Source organism: Bombina bombina, chromosome 4 (assembly GCF_027579735.1).
Source record: "Bombina bombina isolate aBomBom1 chromosome 4, aBomBom1.pri, whole genome shotgun sequence".
In the NCBI taxonomy this organism is placed as follows: domain Eukaryota; kingdom Metazoa; phylum Chordata; class Amphibia; order Anura; family Bombinatoridae; genus Bombina; species Bombina bombina.
The window spans coordinates 434,976,773-434,994,135 of NC_069502.1; the positions used below are offsets into that span (position 1 = coordinate 434,976,773).

At 34.6% G+C, this 17,363-nt stretch overlaps 1 protein-coding gene across 1 annotated transcript in view; it reads right to left on the reverse strand.

Annotated features, from left to right (window-relative positions):
- Positions 1-1,326: 1,326 nt before the first annotated feature.
- LOC128657529 (hemicentin-2-like) overlaps positions 1,327-17,363 on the reverse strand; it is a 19,713-nt gene continuing 3,676 nt past the window's right edge. The window contains exons 2-5 of the mRNA XM_053711903.1: positions 17,068-17,183; positions 2,548-2,889; positions 1,919-1,970; positions 1,327-1,390 (exon numbers count right to left, since the gene is read on the reverse strand). Coding sequence (XP_053567878.1) covers positions 1,327-1,390; positions 1,919-1,970; positions 2,548-2,889; positions 17,068-17,183 — 574 coding nt within the window. The remainder of the gene's footprint in view (positions 1,391-1,918; positions 1,971-2,547; positions 2,890-17,067; positions 17,184-17,363) is intronic.

The window sequence follows — 17,363 nt, forward strand, 5'->3', positions numbered from 1 at the left end:
TAAAGGATTTTTGATGATAGCTTTACTTTTGCATGCGTTTACGTGGATACATTTCACCGACCTCTCTCAACATTTTCCAACAAACTATTTGTTTTTGCACAAGTCAGTTGTATGGTTATTGTTCTATAGATAGACACCTAAGGTACAGTTGTATGGTTATTGTTCTATAGATAGACACCTAAGGTACAGTTGTATGGTTATTGTTCTATAGATAGACACCTAAGGTACAGCTGTATGGTTATTGTTCTATAGATAGACACCTAAGGTACAGTTGTATGGTTATTGTTCTATAGATAGACACCTAAGGTACAGTTGTATGGTTATTGTTCTATAGATAGACACCTAAGGTACAGTTGTATGGTTATTGTTCTATAGATAGACACCTAAGGTACAGTTGTATGGTTATTGTTCTATAGATAGACACCTAATGTACAGTTGTATGGTTATTGTTCTATAGATAGACACCTAAGGTACAGCTGTATGGTTATTGTTCTATAGATAGACACCTAAGGTACAGCTGTATGGTTATTGTTCTAAAGATAGACACCTAAGGTACAGCTGTATGGTTATTGTTCTATAGATAGACACCTAAGGTACAGTTGTATGGTTATTGTTCTATAGATAGACACCTAAGGTACAGTTGTATGGTTATTGTTCTATAGATAGACACCTAAGGTACAGCTGTATGGTTGTTGTTCTATAGATAGACACCTAAGGTACAGTTGTATGGTTATTGTTCTATAGATAGACACCTAAGGTACAGTTGTATGGTTATTGTTCTATAGATAGACACCTAAGGTACAGTTGTATGGTTATTGTTCTATAGATAGACACCTAAGGTACAGTTGTATGGTTATTGTTCTATAGATAGACACCTAAGGTACAGTTGTATGGTTATTGTTCTATAGATAGACACCTAAGGTACAGTTGTATGGTTATTGTTCTATAGATAGACACCTAAGGTACAGCTGTATGGTTATTGCTCTAAAGATAGACACCTAAGGTACAGTTGTATGGTTATTGTTCTATAGATAGACACCTAAGGTACAGTTGTATGGTTATTGTTCTATAGATAGACACCTAAGGTACAGTTGTATGGTTATTGTTCTATAGATAGACACCTAAGGTACAGTTGTATGGTTATTGTTCTATAGATAGACACCTAAGGTACAGTTATATGGTTATTGTTCTATAGATAGACACCTAAGGTACAGTTGTATGGTTATTGTTCTATAGATAGACACCTAAGGTACAGTTGTATGGTTATTGTTCTATAGATAGACACCTAAGGTACAGTTGTATGGTTATTGTTCTATAGATAGACACCTAAGGTACAGTTGTAGAATTTGCAGCAAACATAAAAACTTGTATTGAGTTTTCATCATCATGTCTATGAACGTAACACAAAAGAAAACACTAACATTTAAAAAATACAAGTTAAACAAATGCTTTTTAAATCTAAAATTAAACTTAAAGGGACAGTCTTCTTGATTTTTTTTTAATTACCCTTTCCCCAGTTTTGCATAACCAACATTGTTATATTAATATAATTATAACCGCTAAGGTTGCCCGTTTCCATGCCCCTGCAGACCACCCCTTATTTCAGTGCTTTTTATTAGCTTTTTAAATCTTGCTCAACAGCCAGACAGTACTAGTTCAAATGTGCCTTAAAGATAACATTGTGCTCACTCTCTTGGAGAATGATAATGGTTATACAAAAAATAGCACTAATTGGCTAAAATGCAAGATTGTAAAAATCACTGAGATAAGGGGGGCAGTCTGCAAGGGCTTATATACAGGTATATTAATATAACAGTGTTGGTTATGCAAAACTGGGCAATGGGTAATAAAGGGATTATCTATCTTTTTAAACAATAAATATGTTCAAGTAGACTGCCCCTTTAATAATTCACGTTACCTGCGCAACATACTGTATGCGTAATTATCTGTTAAGAACAACTCCAGCAGCTCTATTGGTAGAGAATGAAAATCAAGTTTGATAAGAAAAGTATGTTTATTCAGCACAAGCACATAACTTTTTTAAGTAACAAAAATGAATATATTTTAAATTGTGCTCAATTCGATAGATAAAAAATGCAACATTTTTTACAATGTTACTTTTAACAGAAGTAAAAGATTTAAAAAAACTAAATTGTACTTAGCAAGATGAAATATTGTTTTCGGGCCTCTACTCTTCAAATCAAGGGAAGTCTCACTAAAGACATAAGGGCATTGAGGGCACAGTGGGGACTACTAGCATTTTGTATCTGCCGCCAACACTGTCATAGCTGTGTCTGAATCATGAATGCATGTGCAACAGTTTAGATGCATAAACAAAATGAACTGCTTTAACATAATCCTTTTTGGTATACAAATATATTTTAACATAAAGCTCATGCAACTTGAAAACCTTGATATTACAAGCGACTTGTCTGCTGAGATGAATAGCTGACCAATTCAGTTCTTTCAGATGACTTAGCACAAGCTGGGTCACAGTCAGTGCAGACTCACACACTTGTAAATAACTAAACTTTTTTTCTCACATACCTGTTACATGCAACTTAGATTTGTTGCTCAATATGAGTTTATTTTCTGCTGAGACGTTTATAAGCCCACAGTTATATTCTCCACTGTCATTTATTGTCAGATTTGTGATGTAGAGTCTGGCCTCCTTGATTGTTAGGTTGGCCTTGATGAATATGCGACTACCTTCCTGGGATTTTAATTCAGCAATCTTTTCTGTCCTGTTTTGTGTCCTGTACCACATAACATCTCCAGGAATGTATTTTAAAGCTGACATATTACAGATGAACACAGCAGTCTCTCCAGAAGGGAATACCTGCTTCTGTGGTGAATGTGTAAACAGTAGCTCTCCTCCTCCTGTATAATCTAAAACAAATATAAGTGCAGTTTAAGATACAGTGAACTCATTTCTATTCAGAATTGTATACAGTTATATATATTTTTGATACCTAACTAGAATCTTAGTAGGTAAGTGTCATGTTATTTGTGAAACAAGTCCAGGTGCTAGTGTCTAATCCCTATCTCTAAAATAGCATGCTGGATAGGGGCACTTCATTCAGAGGGACATTATCCCACCATCTCAATGTTCAAAATTATTTACATATGGTTTTCATATTTTTTTACATTCTGCCCAACTTCTCTCTAAACTTTGTATATATTCCTTATTCACACACTTTTTTACCCTTCCGCAGTACAAAATCTCTTCACATTTACCTTCTCTTTCAATTTCCCCTCAGTCTTATTGTGCAGCTTGGTACAGTATATTGCAATCCTACTATAGCCAGCAATTTTTTTTATTATTTTTTTTATTTTCGAAAGAGCTTATTAAAAAGATTGAGGTTTTACAACAGAGTAAATATCTATATGATGTACACCACATGGAAACATACAAATTTGATACACAATACATTCTGTATAGTAGTCCATATGCGTGTGCAGTGTTCACATAGTTTTTAGTCTGGTTATTATGCTTATTGAACAATAAAAGGAAACTCTAAAAAAACATTTTTGCTATTTAAGATGAGGTGGAGTATTCCTAGGTCGAAGAATACTGTATTACTCCATTATTTGGGTGTCTGAGCTATATTCATTGATCCTCAATCTATATCGCAGCTGAGTAGACCACTTTTGGGTCTATTGTCTATATAGTGTGATTATAATATAGGGGTAAATTTGCGTAAAGAACTTAATAAGAAGAACAAAAAGCAAAATAATAAAAACATAAAACAAGTGAGCACAACGATCTACATTGGGTGAGTGGTTGAATTATAATAAGAAGTTCGCCTTTGTACTCTCTTATAAGTACAAGCATGGCAAACACGTATTTTAAGTAATAGCCAGCATTTTTTTTATTGTATTGTTGACAATGCTTAAAGGGACAGTCTACAATATCATTTTTATTGTTTTAAAAGATAGATAATCCCTTTATTACCAATTACCCAGATTTGCATAACCAACACAGTTATATTAATATACGTTTTACCTCTGTGATTACCTTGTATCTAAACATCTTCTGACAGCCCACTGATCACATGACTTTTTATTTATTATCTATTGACTTGCATTTAGTACTGTGTTGTGCTAAATCTTAAATAATTCCCTGGGCATTAACACAATGTTATTTATATGGCCCACATGAACTAGCAGTCTCTTGTTGTGAAAAGCAAATAAAAAAGCATTTGATAAGAGGCTGTCTATAGTGACTTAGAAACAGTCAGACATTTAGTGGTTTAAATGTTATAAAGTATTTTAATATATCAATGTTGGTTGTGCAAAGTTTGGGAATGGGAAGTAAAGGCGTTGTCTTTCTTTTTATACAATAACAATTTTAGTGTAGACTGTCCCTTTCATTACAAAGGACTAAGGTACCATGACAGTTGTAAACTTTGTAAACTGGTAGTTGCTTGAAAAATCAAGGTAGAGTAGACTATAATGGAAATATGTTTGCTATTAACTGATCTTAATCTGATATTTAAACTAGATAAAAGATGTATGTTCCGTTTTACAGTCCTAAAACCAAGTTAATAGAAGGCCGATCCCTCAGAACTACTTGGCTTTTATTTAAGGCTCATACCGCATTTTTTAACCAAATAATTAATAAATGAGGAACCTAAAACTTTATTTTTCAATTTTCAGTTCACCTTGATCTTTTGTGATGTAGCGACACCAAAAAAAGATCTTAAATAGTTAGAAAATGACATCTGAATTCCAAAATAAATCCATTTTTAAAATAGTATTAGTAGCTTTGCAGTGCATATGCCCATCTCATATGTAATACATTGTTTCATTAAATGTCTTATTTATTTGTCTATTTATTTATTTAGATAAATAAATTAACTAACATCAAGTTATCAAACTAAATGCATTTAGCACCATATCCCTAATAGATTTATGTTGCAAAATGTGAACTACAGGGGGATACGATATTATAAAAAGTTTGTTGCCTGTTATGTATAAAATGCATTAACAAGAGATAAACATATCTGTATAAATGAAATGATAAACACACATAAATATGCACCCACGTTCTTACCCAGTGCTGAGCTGACACAGATAGTACTGATTAGAAGCAGCAGCACAGCCTCCATCAGATAACGCAGTGCTACTGAGTGCAGCCCTCGGTATAACAGCATCTGATATGGGGGCGCTGTCACAAACTGTAGTCCTTGCTAGTCAAGTTAGACTAGGGTGGTCGATTTGTGGTTTATGGTTTCTGTCTGATGAGCAGTGATTGTTTCGTCATCAGAGAATGAGATCTTATTGGATTGGGTTTCCCTTTGCATCTCAAGTGGTCTTCTCAGAATGAACTAATCATAATCCTGTTGTTTCACAGATGTTTTCTTAGTAAATGTTTACTTTCTTCTGTATATCTCTGTATAACAGGATCGCATATATTACTTAGTCTTGAGACTTTGGCATAACGTTGTAATTTAGTTACATCCAGTTCAGCAATAGGGTAACATTTGAATGATTACACTTGTCAAACTCTGGCACTTTTTGCTGGCAGCGACCCATGAGTCACCTTTTGTAGAGGGTTCAGCCCACACACTCCCCCTTCCTTACACCCTAACTTTCTCATACTATGCAAATATAGAGGAGGGGAACAAAGCTCCTCATCATTTCTTGTTACTTCCTGCATGCTTATGGTTGGTATATGCTTTTTTCCCCTACACACATAGCCTAGCCAGATCTTACTATGATCCATTAGTGCAATGCAATTTTCAGTGAATACAGATTCACATTTAGGGCTTGAACAAAAACTTGCGGGCAAGGAGAGAAATCTCACAAAATCTTTGGGATTTTTTTTTTTATTTAACAATATTTTGCAATGTGTGTGTCTCCTTCACACCCAAGCTAAAATTTCTAAAATTCTCTTAAGGGACAGTAAACTGTAAAATTGTTTTTCTCTTAATGTGCATTCAATGACTTGTTATACCAGCAGCACAGTATCAAATGTATGAAAAATTGCTTCTTTAGGTTTGATTTTGTATATTAAATAGTTGTTTTTGTTATTTGACACCACAACCCATCAAAATCAAATCTCCCAATACTTAGACAGAACAATTGGAAATAAACATTTTATTACTTTTCTCGCCTATCATCTTACCTCCTTCTGAGAGTATCATTTCTTCAGCTGGCTTTGTTTACACAGCTTTAATTTAGCCTATACATAAGTATAGAAACGTTCAGTATAGGTAGGGATACCACAGACAAAATCAGCTATTTCAAATGCTGATATAAAAGTAAATAACTATTTGTAAACAATCGAAAACACTCTAGCAGGTCATGGGTCATTTGGAACCAATTAAAGGGGAGAACATTTTAGGGTAAACTATCCCTTTGGCATCACAGTTCTGATGAGACTCCTTAGTTAATCTCACCAAAGCAGAGAGCTTTAGATCATCGGGCCCTTAATGAGACAGCCCAAGCATCTTTCTGAAATCCCTTACTTAGCTTTAACCATCTGACTAAGGATATTATTCTACATATCTACTACCACCTTTTTTATTTTTTCATTTATTTATAATTTTTTGCAAAATAATATATTAGTTTAATAAAATAGCCATATTTTAAATAAACTTGGGTTATTTATTTTATTGTATATAACAGGAGTGTCCAAATTGCAGAGGTGGTATCTACTTTGTCAATTATTTTTTTAATGTGATCTATATGGGCACATACTACCTTTACTACATATGGCTTAAAAAGGGAAATCACACAACAGTCTTGTGATCTTTTGGTCAAAAGTGAGAGATCTGTTGGTAGATAACCTGGCACATATTCTGTGGCACACATCTTACCATAAAAATAATAATCATAATAGACATGATGCAGACCCTCAAACAGTAATATTACCCACTTAAAAAGTTAGATTGTGTGGAAGATAATATTTCCCTTCTACAAAGAGAGGGAATCAAGCACTCTTCTTTTGAAAAAGAAAAAAAAAATAGCCAAAATGTATTCAGTATAAATATTGCAAAAAATACTTAAATTAACCGTTCATGGTACAATTTACTCCCCTGATTTAGAAGTGAAAATGTGCAGGGCATAATAAGTAGAAAAGTGCGGGAAAAATAATAATTTTATTTATATATATATATATATATATATATATCACTAGCAAATACAAGGTTTATTAAAATGACAAATTCTATGGCAGCTGGGACATTTGGCAACTCAACCACTTGATCTGTAGAAGTGCAATAACCATTATATCACACTAGCTTGGCATTAGATTTTAACTGGAGACAAACATTTCTGCTACAATCTGTGCAGCATTCATTGGTAAAAATGTTGCATGACAATAAAGGATACTAGATTAATTGTGTACTCTTTTAACAAAGTGGTATTAGTATTTTTTTTTTATTATTATTCAGTTGATGTGTAATAAATTGTGAGCGTTTTTATTCAATGTTGACATCAGGACTTGACAAATCTCAGGAGCATGGGATCTCTGATGACAAAAATTTGTTTCTAAAATCTAACTTTGGAGTATTCTTTATGTGCTATTTACTGTCTTTGCTCATGTGAACAGATAGACATATTCTCTGGCTCCTATATACATTTGATTTTTAAATAACTTTTACATTAAGTAAATGCTATAGGCAACATCCACACTTCTTACACTCACTAGTGCATTTTCATGTGTGATTACTGCAGTTTGTACTGTGTTTGATATACATGACTTTGTGTGATACCTGTGTGACAAGATCATATTAAAGCAGTATTATGGGTAAATGTTTTGTAACATGCATATAAAAGTTAAAGCAACAGGACATATTATTTTTTAATAATAAATTCTACTATTCTCTCTTATAGGCACATTCCCTACAGCAGTAATTGTAGAAAGGGATATCCATCCACATATCTGACAGGAAAAAAGAAGGTTTATTCAGCAGGGAAACATCTAGTGTTTTTATACACATTTTTTAAAATACTTCCTTTTTAGATGTAATGAAGAAAACATCCCTTTACATAAAAACATCAGTAGATATATTTTTTAAACCAAAGGAAGTGTACTTTTTCTACTGATTGAACTACAGATCTATGAGATACAGAGTCAAATAAGCTGAAGAGGAGATAGCAGGATAATGCAGAGTTACTAAGTGATATCACATGCACAAAAGCAGAATGTTTTCCAAATGTCTTAGGGCTCGATTTATCAAGCCCCTACGGCTGCAAGTTCTCACAAGAACTTGCTCGCCGTAATTTATCAAGCAGCGGTCACCAGACCGCTGCTTCCCTAAGCTCTTTGCCACCTCTAAAGTGGCGAAATTCAATCTCCTCGGTCAAGTCCGACCCAGGAGATTGACAGCTCCTGCCCGCGCGTGATTGGCTGTGCACGGGCAGGGGGCGGGATTGCACGCAAGCGAAAAATTGCGCTTGTGTGCAATGTTGATTACCTGCGGGTAATTTCACCCCGCCACAGCCGAGCTGAGGCGTGCAGGGGTGCGTATACGTGCCCCTGTACGCCTCAGCTTTAATAAATCTAGCCCTTACTCTAGATAAGTAGAACTGAAATGTTAAAGCTAAATCTCCATTTGAGAATTTGTGTCTTGTAGCTAGGGTTGCTAGCTGTCCACCAAAAAATACTGAACAATCAGTCGGTGACTGGGCACAATGGTAAGTAGGGTCACACAATGCCCCTCCAAAAGTTCTACCTTATCTCCCACTCTTGATCCCACTATGCATATTGGTCGGTAGAGTCACACAATGCCCCCACCCAAAAAACAAAAAAAAAGCTTTACCTTATCTACTACTCTTGATCCCACCATGCATATTTTTGACAACTGAGCAGTCATTTTACCCCTTGGCTGCCAGTAACATATAAGTTAATACTTTATGGCTGACAGTAACAAACATAAACATTATATGGCCCCCTTAACTGCCCCTCACTTCCCCCCCCCCTATTTGATAATGTGTTGAAGCATAGGATGCCTGTTTCATTTAGGTGACACTAATATGCTTTAAAAAAACCTGGACATTTAAAGGGACAGTCTACACCAGAATTTTTATTGTTTAAAAAGATAGATAATACCTTTATTTCCCATTCCCCAGTTTTGCATACCCAACACAGTTATATTAATATATGTTTTACCTCTGTGATTACCTTGTATCTAAGTCTCTGGAGACTGCCCCCTTATCTCAGTGCTTTTGACAGACATGCAGTTTAGCCAAGCAGTGAAGACTCCTAAATAACTCCACAGGAGTGAGCACAATGTTATCTATATGACACACATGAACTAGTACTGTCTAACTTTCAAAATGGTCTGATCTTAGAGGCGGTTTTCAACGGTTTAGAAATCAGTTTGAGCCTTCCTAGGTTTAGCTTTTGAAAAATACCACCAATCAAACAAAGCAAATTTAATGATAAAAGTCAATTGGAAAGTTGTTAAAAATGCCATGCCCTATCTGAATTATGAAAGTCTAATTTTGACTACACTGTCCCTTTAAGTGTCGGGTATTTTTGTAAAGATTTTACTGGATAGCCTTTTAAAATTGGATTGTCCGGTTGAATACTGGACACCTGGTAACCCTACTTGTATAGGGGTTAAAAAATAATAAAGTAGCAGAAATGTTTCTTCATACTAATAGATCTTTTAAAAACATTACTAATCTGACTCATTTGTTTAGATTGAAACTAGATATAATTATTACTATTTAAATCTATTTTTCATTGATGTCTATTGAAAGGTCTAATCTATTTTTTGATTTTCATTTTTCTAAAAAAAATACAATACCACATTTTTGTAGAGACTGTATGGCATATATATTGGAACATATTTCTGTAGATGGATTTAAAGCTTCTGACTCAATAAATCCAGAGAATACTAAAATGTACCTCCTACAGGCTGTTATGTAAAATCACAACCCCTGGAGTGATCTCATACATCACATATTTGTAGGTTTAACTGGGTTTCAATTCTTTCACAAATGGAGAAATTTACAGGACTTTTAAAAAAAAGCATTGGCTGACATATGTACATAGATTATTTTTCAGCTAGTGCAGAAATAAAGGTCAAATTATTTATAACACTCTAGTTACGGAAAACCACAAAGTATTCTCATCCAAAAGAAATATTTTAAAATCATTTAATACTTGTTAGCACAATTTACAAATGCAAATCTCAAGAACTTGAGAGATACAAACCCCCTAAAAAATGATGTCATGATTAACATAGAGCATACAATTTTAAACAACTTTCCATTTTACTTCAATCTAATTTGCTTCATTATTTTGGTATCCTTTGTTAAAAAGCATATCTAGGTAGGCTCAGGAGTTGGGAGGTAGTTGCTGATTGGTAGCTGCAAATATATGCCTGTTGTCATTGGCTTACTGATCTATTCAGCTAGCTCCCAGTAGTGCATTAGTTCTCCTTCAATAAAGGATACAAAGAGAATCAAGGAAAACTGATAATTTAAGAAAATTTGAAAGTAGTTTAAAACTGTACGCTATATCCGAATCATGAAAGAAAAATTTTGTTTTTTGTTTCCCTTTAATTAAACATTTTACAGGGAGATTACATGTTAAGTTTGAACAGGTATGAAACTCCTTTGTATTATGAAATGTGTATTTATTTGTATTAAAAGCAATATACTTTTAGCATTGATTTTGCCACCATCTTCTGATTGCGGGTTTTCCAATATTTGGGAGAATTGGAATTTCATACTTCAGACTTTTTAAGTCAGCCATTGAGTACTGTAGAAGTTCTGATAGGCTCCTCCAAATAAGACAAGTGGTGAGAAGAGTTTGGACATTGAAAAATCCATTGTTAATGGAATGAGAATATTTTCACACTTATACAGTATACAATACAGAGTCTGGCATATTTAAATATTTCATTTTTTTACTAGCTAAATTAATGATATTCATAAGCTCTGCACTAAGCTTTTTTTGTAGTAAGAAAGAAACAATTCAGTATATACAAATGGCTTTGGCAAATTTAATTGATTGTAATGTTAAAAATGTTTAAGTTTTAGAAATGTCCTTTGCAGTTTAGAAAATAAATTGTATTTAGATAGACATTATATACTACTGGGCAGCTTCAATGTCCGTAAGAGGACCAATATACAAAAAAGCATTTCAAATACACATATATTTGTATTTATGGAAGAAATAATATTACAAATTTCAATGCATGTAAACATTTTTAATGTAAATGCATTATATATATTCATATTGCATCTATACAAAAATAAATTAGTTATACAGTACACATTAACTTTTACTTAATATATCATTTGTATATATCATGAAAAGCATATCCATAAAGATGCTGTACCCATTAAAAAATATAAAATTTAAAACATCTATGTCAATGTCACTCTTACTTATTAAAAACAAAAAAATGACCACATTTATTGAAAAGTTAAAATGCTGCAAGTCTGATTGCTAAAGCAGATTTCTCTTTAGGCAAGATAGGTAGCTGCCCTTCTGCACTTTCTCCCAATATTGTTCTGCAAAAATTTTATGTTACGAAAAAATTACAATTCAATTGAAATTGCACAGGTAAGAAACAACTTAAAGGGACATTGTATACTAGATTTTTCTTTGCATACATGTTTTGTAGATTATCCATTTATATAGCTCATATGGGAGTGTTTTTGTAACAATGTATAGTTTTGCTTATTTTTAAGAACATTGTGCTGATTTTCAGACTCCTAACCAAGCCCCACAGTGTCAGATGTATACACACGTTTACAGACTCCTGTTTATGTTATCTGTCTTATCAAATGCAGGGGATGGGGGAGGGGGGAGTGTCTGCTCTTATTGTTTCCCCAGCCTTTCAGTGGGTGTCCCAGCCAAACATCATCAACAGTGCTAAACTGGGAGCTTCTAAATAAGTTTTTTGAAGGTTTTATACTAGATTTTTAGATCAGCATCTGTGCATATTCTTCTTTATAGTAGTGTCTATTACATGCAGTTATATGAAAATTGGTGTAAACTGTCCCTTTAAGGTGCTTTAAAACTAACGGCTAGATTACGAGTCTTGCGTTATGAGTAAAAAAAGCAGCATTAAGCCTCATAACGCTTTTTTTACTACCGCTGCTATTACGAGTCTTGCAGATTTAGGGGCATCGCACACTTTTTTGGCTGTACCACAAATCAACTTATGCAAATTGCGTATAGTCTTTTTTCAATGGGACTTCCATAGAACCGGTATTACAAACTTGTCCTGGGAGGCCAAAAAGTGAGCGGTACAGCCTATCCCATCCCGATAGAATTGAGCTCGCATTCTATTGGCTGATTGGAACAGCCAATAGAATGCGCGCTCAATTCTATTGGCTGATTGGATCAGCCAATAGGATTGAAGTTCAATCCTATTGGCTGATTGCATCAGCCAATAGGATTTTTTCAACCTTAATTCCGATTGGCTGATAGAATTCTATCAGCCAATCAGAATCTAAGGGACGCCATCTTGGATGATGTCATTTAAAGGAACCTTCATTGTAGAAGAAGCCGTCGATTGAAGAGGATGCTCCGCGCCGGATGTCTTGAAGATGGAGTCGCTCCGCGTCGGAAGGATGAAGATAGAAGATGCCGTCTGGGTGAAGACTTCTGCCCATCTGGAGGACCACTTCTGCCGGCTTCGTTGAGGACATCTTGCTGCTTGGATGAAGACTTCTCCCGGCTTCGTTGAGGATGGATGTCGGCTCTTCAAAACTGTAAGTGGATCTTCGGGGGTTAGTGTTAGGATTTTTTAAGGGTGTATTAGGTGGGTTTTATTTTTAGATTAGTGGTTTGGGCTGCAATAGAGCTAAATGCACTTTTAAGGGCAATGCCCATCCAAATGCCCTTTTCAGGGCAATGGGGAGCTTAAAAAAAAAGTTAGAGTTTTATTTGGGGGGTTGGTTGTGTGGATGGTGGGTTTTACTGTTGGGGTGGTTGTTTGTATTTTACAGGTAAAAGAGCTGATTTCTTTGGGGCAATGCCCCGCAAAAGGCCCTTTTAAGGGCTATTGGTAGTTTAGTTTAAGCTAGGGTTTTTTTTATTTTGGGTGGACTTTTTTATTTTGATAGGGCTATTAGATTAGGTGTAATTAGTTTTAATAACTTGTAATTTGGTTTTTATTTTCTGTAATTTAGTGTTTGTTTGTTTTTTGCAATTTAGCTAATTGTATTGAATTTAGTTAATTGTATTTAATTTAGGGAATTTATTTAATTGTAGGGTTAGGTTAGGTGTTAGTGTAAGACAGGTTAGGTTTTATTTTACAGGTCAATTTGTATTTATTTTAGCTAGGTAGTTATTAAATAGTTAATAACTATTTAGTAACTATTCTGCCTAGTTAAAATAAATACAAACTTGCCTGTAAAATAAAAATAAACCCTAAGCTAGATACAATGTAACTATTAGTTATATTGTAGCTAGCTTAGGGTTTATTTTACAGGTAAGTATTTAGTTTTAAATTGGAATTATTTAGTTATTAATAGTAGGTTTGATTTAGATTTAGTTTAATTATATTTAAATTAGGGGGTGTTAGGGTTAGGGTTAGACTTAGCTTTAGGGGTTAATAAATTTAGTATAGTGGCAGCGACGTTGGGGGCGGCAGATTAGGGGTTAATAAATATAGGTAGGTGGCGGCGATGTTAGGGATGGCAGATTAGGGGTTAATAATATTTAACTAGTGTTTGCAATGCGGGAGTACGGGGTTAATATGTTTATTATAGTGGCGGCGATGTCCAGAGCGGCAGATTAGGGGTTAATAACATTATGTAGGTGTCGGCTATGTCGGGGGCAGCAGATTAGGGGTTAATAAGTGTAAGATTAGGGGTGTTTAGACTCCGGGTTCATTTTAGGGTGTTAGGTGTAAACATAAAATTTGTTTTCCCATAGGAATCAATGAGGCAACATTACTGAGCTTTATGCTGCTTTTTTGCAGGTGTTAGACTTTTTCTCAGCCGGCTCTCCCCATTGATGTCTATGGGGAAATCGTGCACAAGCACGTACAACCAGCTCACTTAAGCAGCGCTGGTATTGGAGTGCGGTATGGGGCTCAATTTTGCTCTACGCTCACTTCTTGCCTTTTAACGCCGGGTTTCTGAAAACCTGTAATACCAGCGTTGTAGGTAATTGAGCGGTGACAGTAACGTGCAAGTTAATACCACACCCCTCATAACGCAAAACTCATAATCTAGCCGTAAGTGTATTATTCTAAAATGAGTTCCCCTGTCTCTGCTAATGGGCATTTCAAGGGAGTAGATACATAGATATGTCCAGTCTGTATATTCTGTAAACATTTTCCCCTCACAGATTTTTTTCTCACAAACTATAAGGATATTGTGTCACAAACTGCAAAGCACTTATTACCTTTATAGAAAAACACATGAATAAGAAAATAAAAGCGATTATAAGGTACTATAAGATGAAAGCAGAATAATCTGATTTGTATTTGTATCTGAGCTGCAGGGTTTAACTTTTATAGTGCACCCCCTGTTTCCTGCTAACTTCACTCTCCCCAGCAAAGTTTCCCTTTCAAGTGAGCTCCATTTCTTTCTGTGGGACACATCTTGCAACTTACAGGAACAGACCTTTTTTTCTATAATTTCTTGATGGTAACCACTGCGATTGTTAATGTCGTTTTTCACTTCTAGTATGGTGAAGTTATAATAAACAGGTCCTTACAGTGAAACTGTTGTGTCCCAGCCCTTACTGGGAGTGTGATTTCTTTTAAACCTTCTTGATTATATAGTTTTTTTATAACCAGTATGTATGGCAAATGACAAAATAAAGGTACATTGGCTATTTGTAAACATTTTAATACTCTCCTACAGGTAAAATGTATTATTGTGAATACATTAAAGGGAAGAAAATTACAATAAACTGTCCAGTTATTTGTGGGCTAGAGTGACAGTAATTTTGATTGATTAAGACTAAGGTTCAGTGTGTTAGAACATAATGTAAGATACGTTAAAGTAAATAACATTCAAAACAACAAAATAAAAAGGTTTATTCCAAGTTGTAAATACAAACATGATGCTGATGAGAACTGAGGAAGATTTAGTTTGTCCCTGACAAACAGCAGTGACGTCAGAGAACACAGACAAACCACTACAAAGCTGTGCTGTGTTGTTACAGTTAATACTCATCTTCCACAAGCTGCTTTCCACTGGAAACTGCCGTTTCATTATAGTAGAACTAGACACCAGATTTAAGAGACGAGCAAAGCAGTCAGGAAATGTATCTGACTGTTTGAAAAGCAAATATTCCCTTTTTCACATCATTAAAAACAGAAAATATCTGCTAGATCACGGGAAGATGTAAACAAGCATTCAGACAAAATAAAATAGGCGCATCACCTTAGAGCGAACAAGAAGCAATCCATTTCACAGGAAGTTGTTGTTCAAAATTCTATCACCATGCAATATGATAGTGGGCTATTACTTATCATATTGGTTTTTTTTGTTTTTTAAAGGGACATTAAAGTTAAACTGTAATAATTCAGATAGAGCATGCAAATTTAAGAGACTTTCCAATTTACATCCATTATCGCATTGCATACAATGTTTTTATTTGCACACTTTACGAAGCACCAGGTCTTACTGAGCATGTGCAACAGTGTATACATAAAGTTCCCACGGGAATAGGGCCCTCATTTCCCCCTGTATTTGTCTGTAAAATTTTGTCTTTTATTGTATTGTTTCTCCGTTGTACTTTTCTCCTTCTACCCATGGGCAGCTCTGCGGAATCTGTTGGCGCTTTATAAATAAATAATAATAATAATAATACATATATGAGTCTGTAATTGGTTCATGATTCTCACATGATTCAGGAGACTGGAAACATTAAAGGAAATTTGGAAATTTGTTAGAAATTTTTTTTATTTCTCATTTAAAATTCAGAGTAAGTGCTATTACACTTTTTGATTATGGAATTATTTTTTGTAATTGTTCTTCAAAGTGTAATATATAAGTGTGCTGTCACTTAAATTGCTTTGTTGTCAGTAATGTGTAAGTAGATCATGTAGCTAAGTATAGGGGGCGCCCTAGATCAACTACAAATATACTGTACATATACAGATATAAAATTGTCGAGACATATGTTAAAAAAATGCATACATTAATATGTACTTAAAAAGGCATATGGAAAATAAAAAATCACAGAAGATATATTGGTAATAGAAAAAAATATATATAAACATATAATCAAATATCAACAGTCCTTGTGGTATGTGAAATCCTGTGAAATGATATATCCAGGCTCAGGCAGCTCTTTGTGAAGGGATATCAAGTCCAAATCCCCAAAGTCAGCAATCTGTGGATGTCAAACATAAAGAGGGGCGCCACATAGCCTAGTTTTGCCAGTAGAATGATGTAATCAATTCAGGTATCAAGATATACTCACATTTGATATTGCACCTGTGAAGAGTGGTGCACATAAAGCAGGCTGGAATCATACAGTCACCAAATGTAAAAACTTACATTTATTAAAAATGATTAAAACCTCCCCTTTCTTCTCTTTTCTTCTTTCTCTCTTTTCCTGCCTTCTGTTCTTTCACTTCTGTACTGTACTCATGTGATGTGCAGGCTACACAGATTCTGCTGGGAGTAATGTATCATTACCATACATCACACATCTAAACTGCAACATAGGGAATACACATCCTTGCAATACTCAGCTACGGTATTGATTTATATTGCTTTGCATATGAGATGAAAATACCTCCTATGAGATTGTTTACCCTAAGTACAAAAGAAAGTAAGTTGTTTCATTGGATACAATTGACTTTTATGTGAAAAGAAAAATAATTCATATGTTGGATATGTACAAACCTTGATTCTACTCTGTACACTTAAGTGAATTGATTTGTGTTATGTTATGTTTCTATTGTGTACTTTAAGCTATTCAATAAAGCTTTTTGAAAATTAAAAAAAAAATGATTAAAACATCGCATTTCTCAGCTTGCAGGCTGTTTCATCAGCCTGCAAGCTGAGAAACGTGTTGCTTGTTTAATCATTTTTAATAAATGTGTTTATCTTACAACCTGCTATACATCTTTTTATCCCACACCCTCGCTTGGAGAGAGAGTTCCAGAGGATAACTACCCACATTCTTGGTGTACCATGGGAGGCCTGTTTGCTGGGTGACTTTATGATTCCAGCCTGCTTTATTTGAACCACTCTTCACAGGTGCAATATCAAATATGAGTGTATCTTGATATCTGTAAGTAGATAATGCATAATAAAGTTTTCACCTAGTCAGCGGTAGCTGTCTATGTTATGGGAGGTACATTCTGTTTTTTTAATGCTATAATATAGTGGGTGGGGCCTCCAGTGTGGCCTGTGAGTGCAGTCCATAATCTATCTTTCTATGTACAATTTAATGGAACATACATCTACAT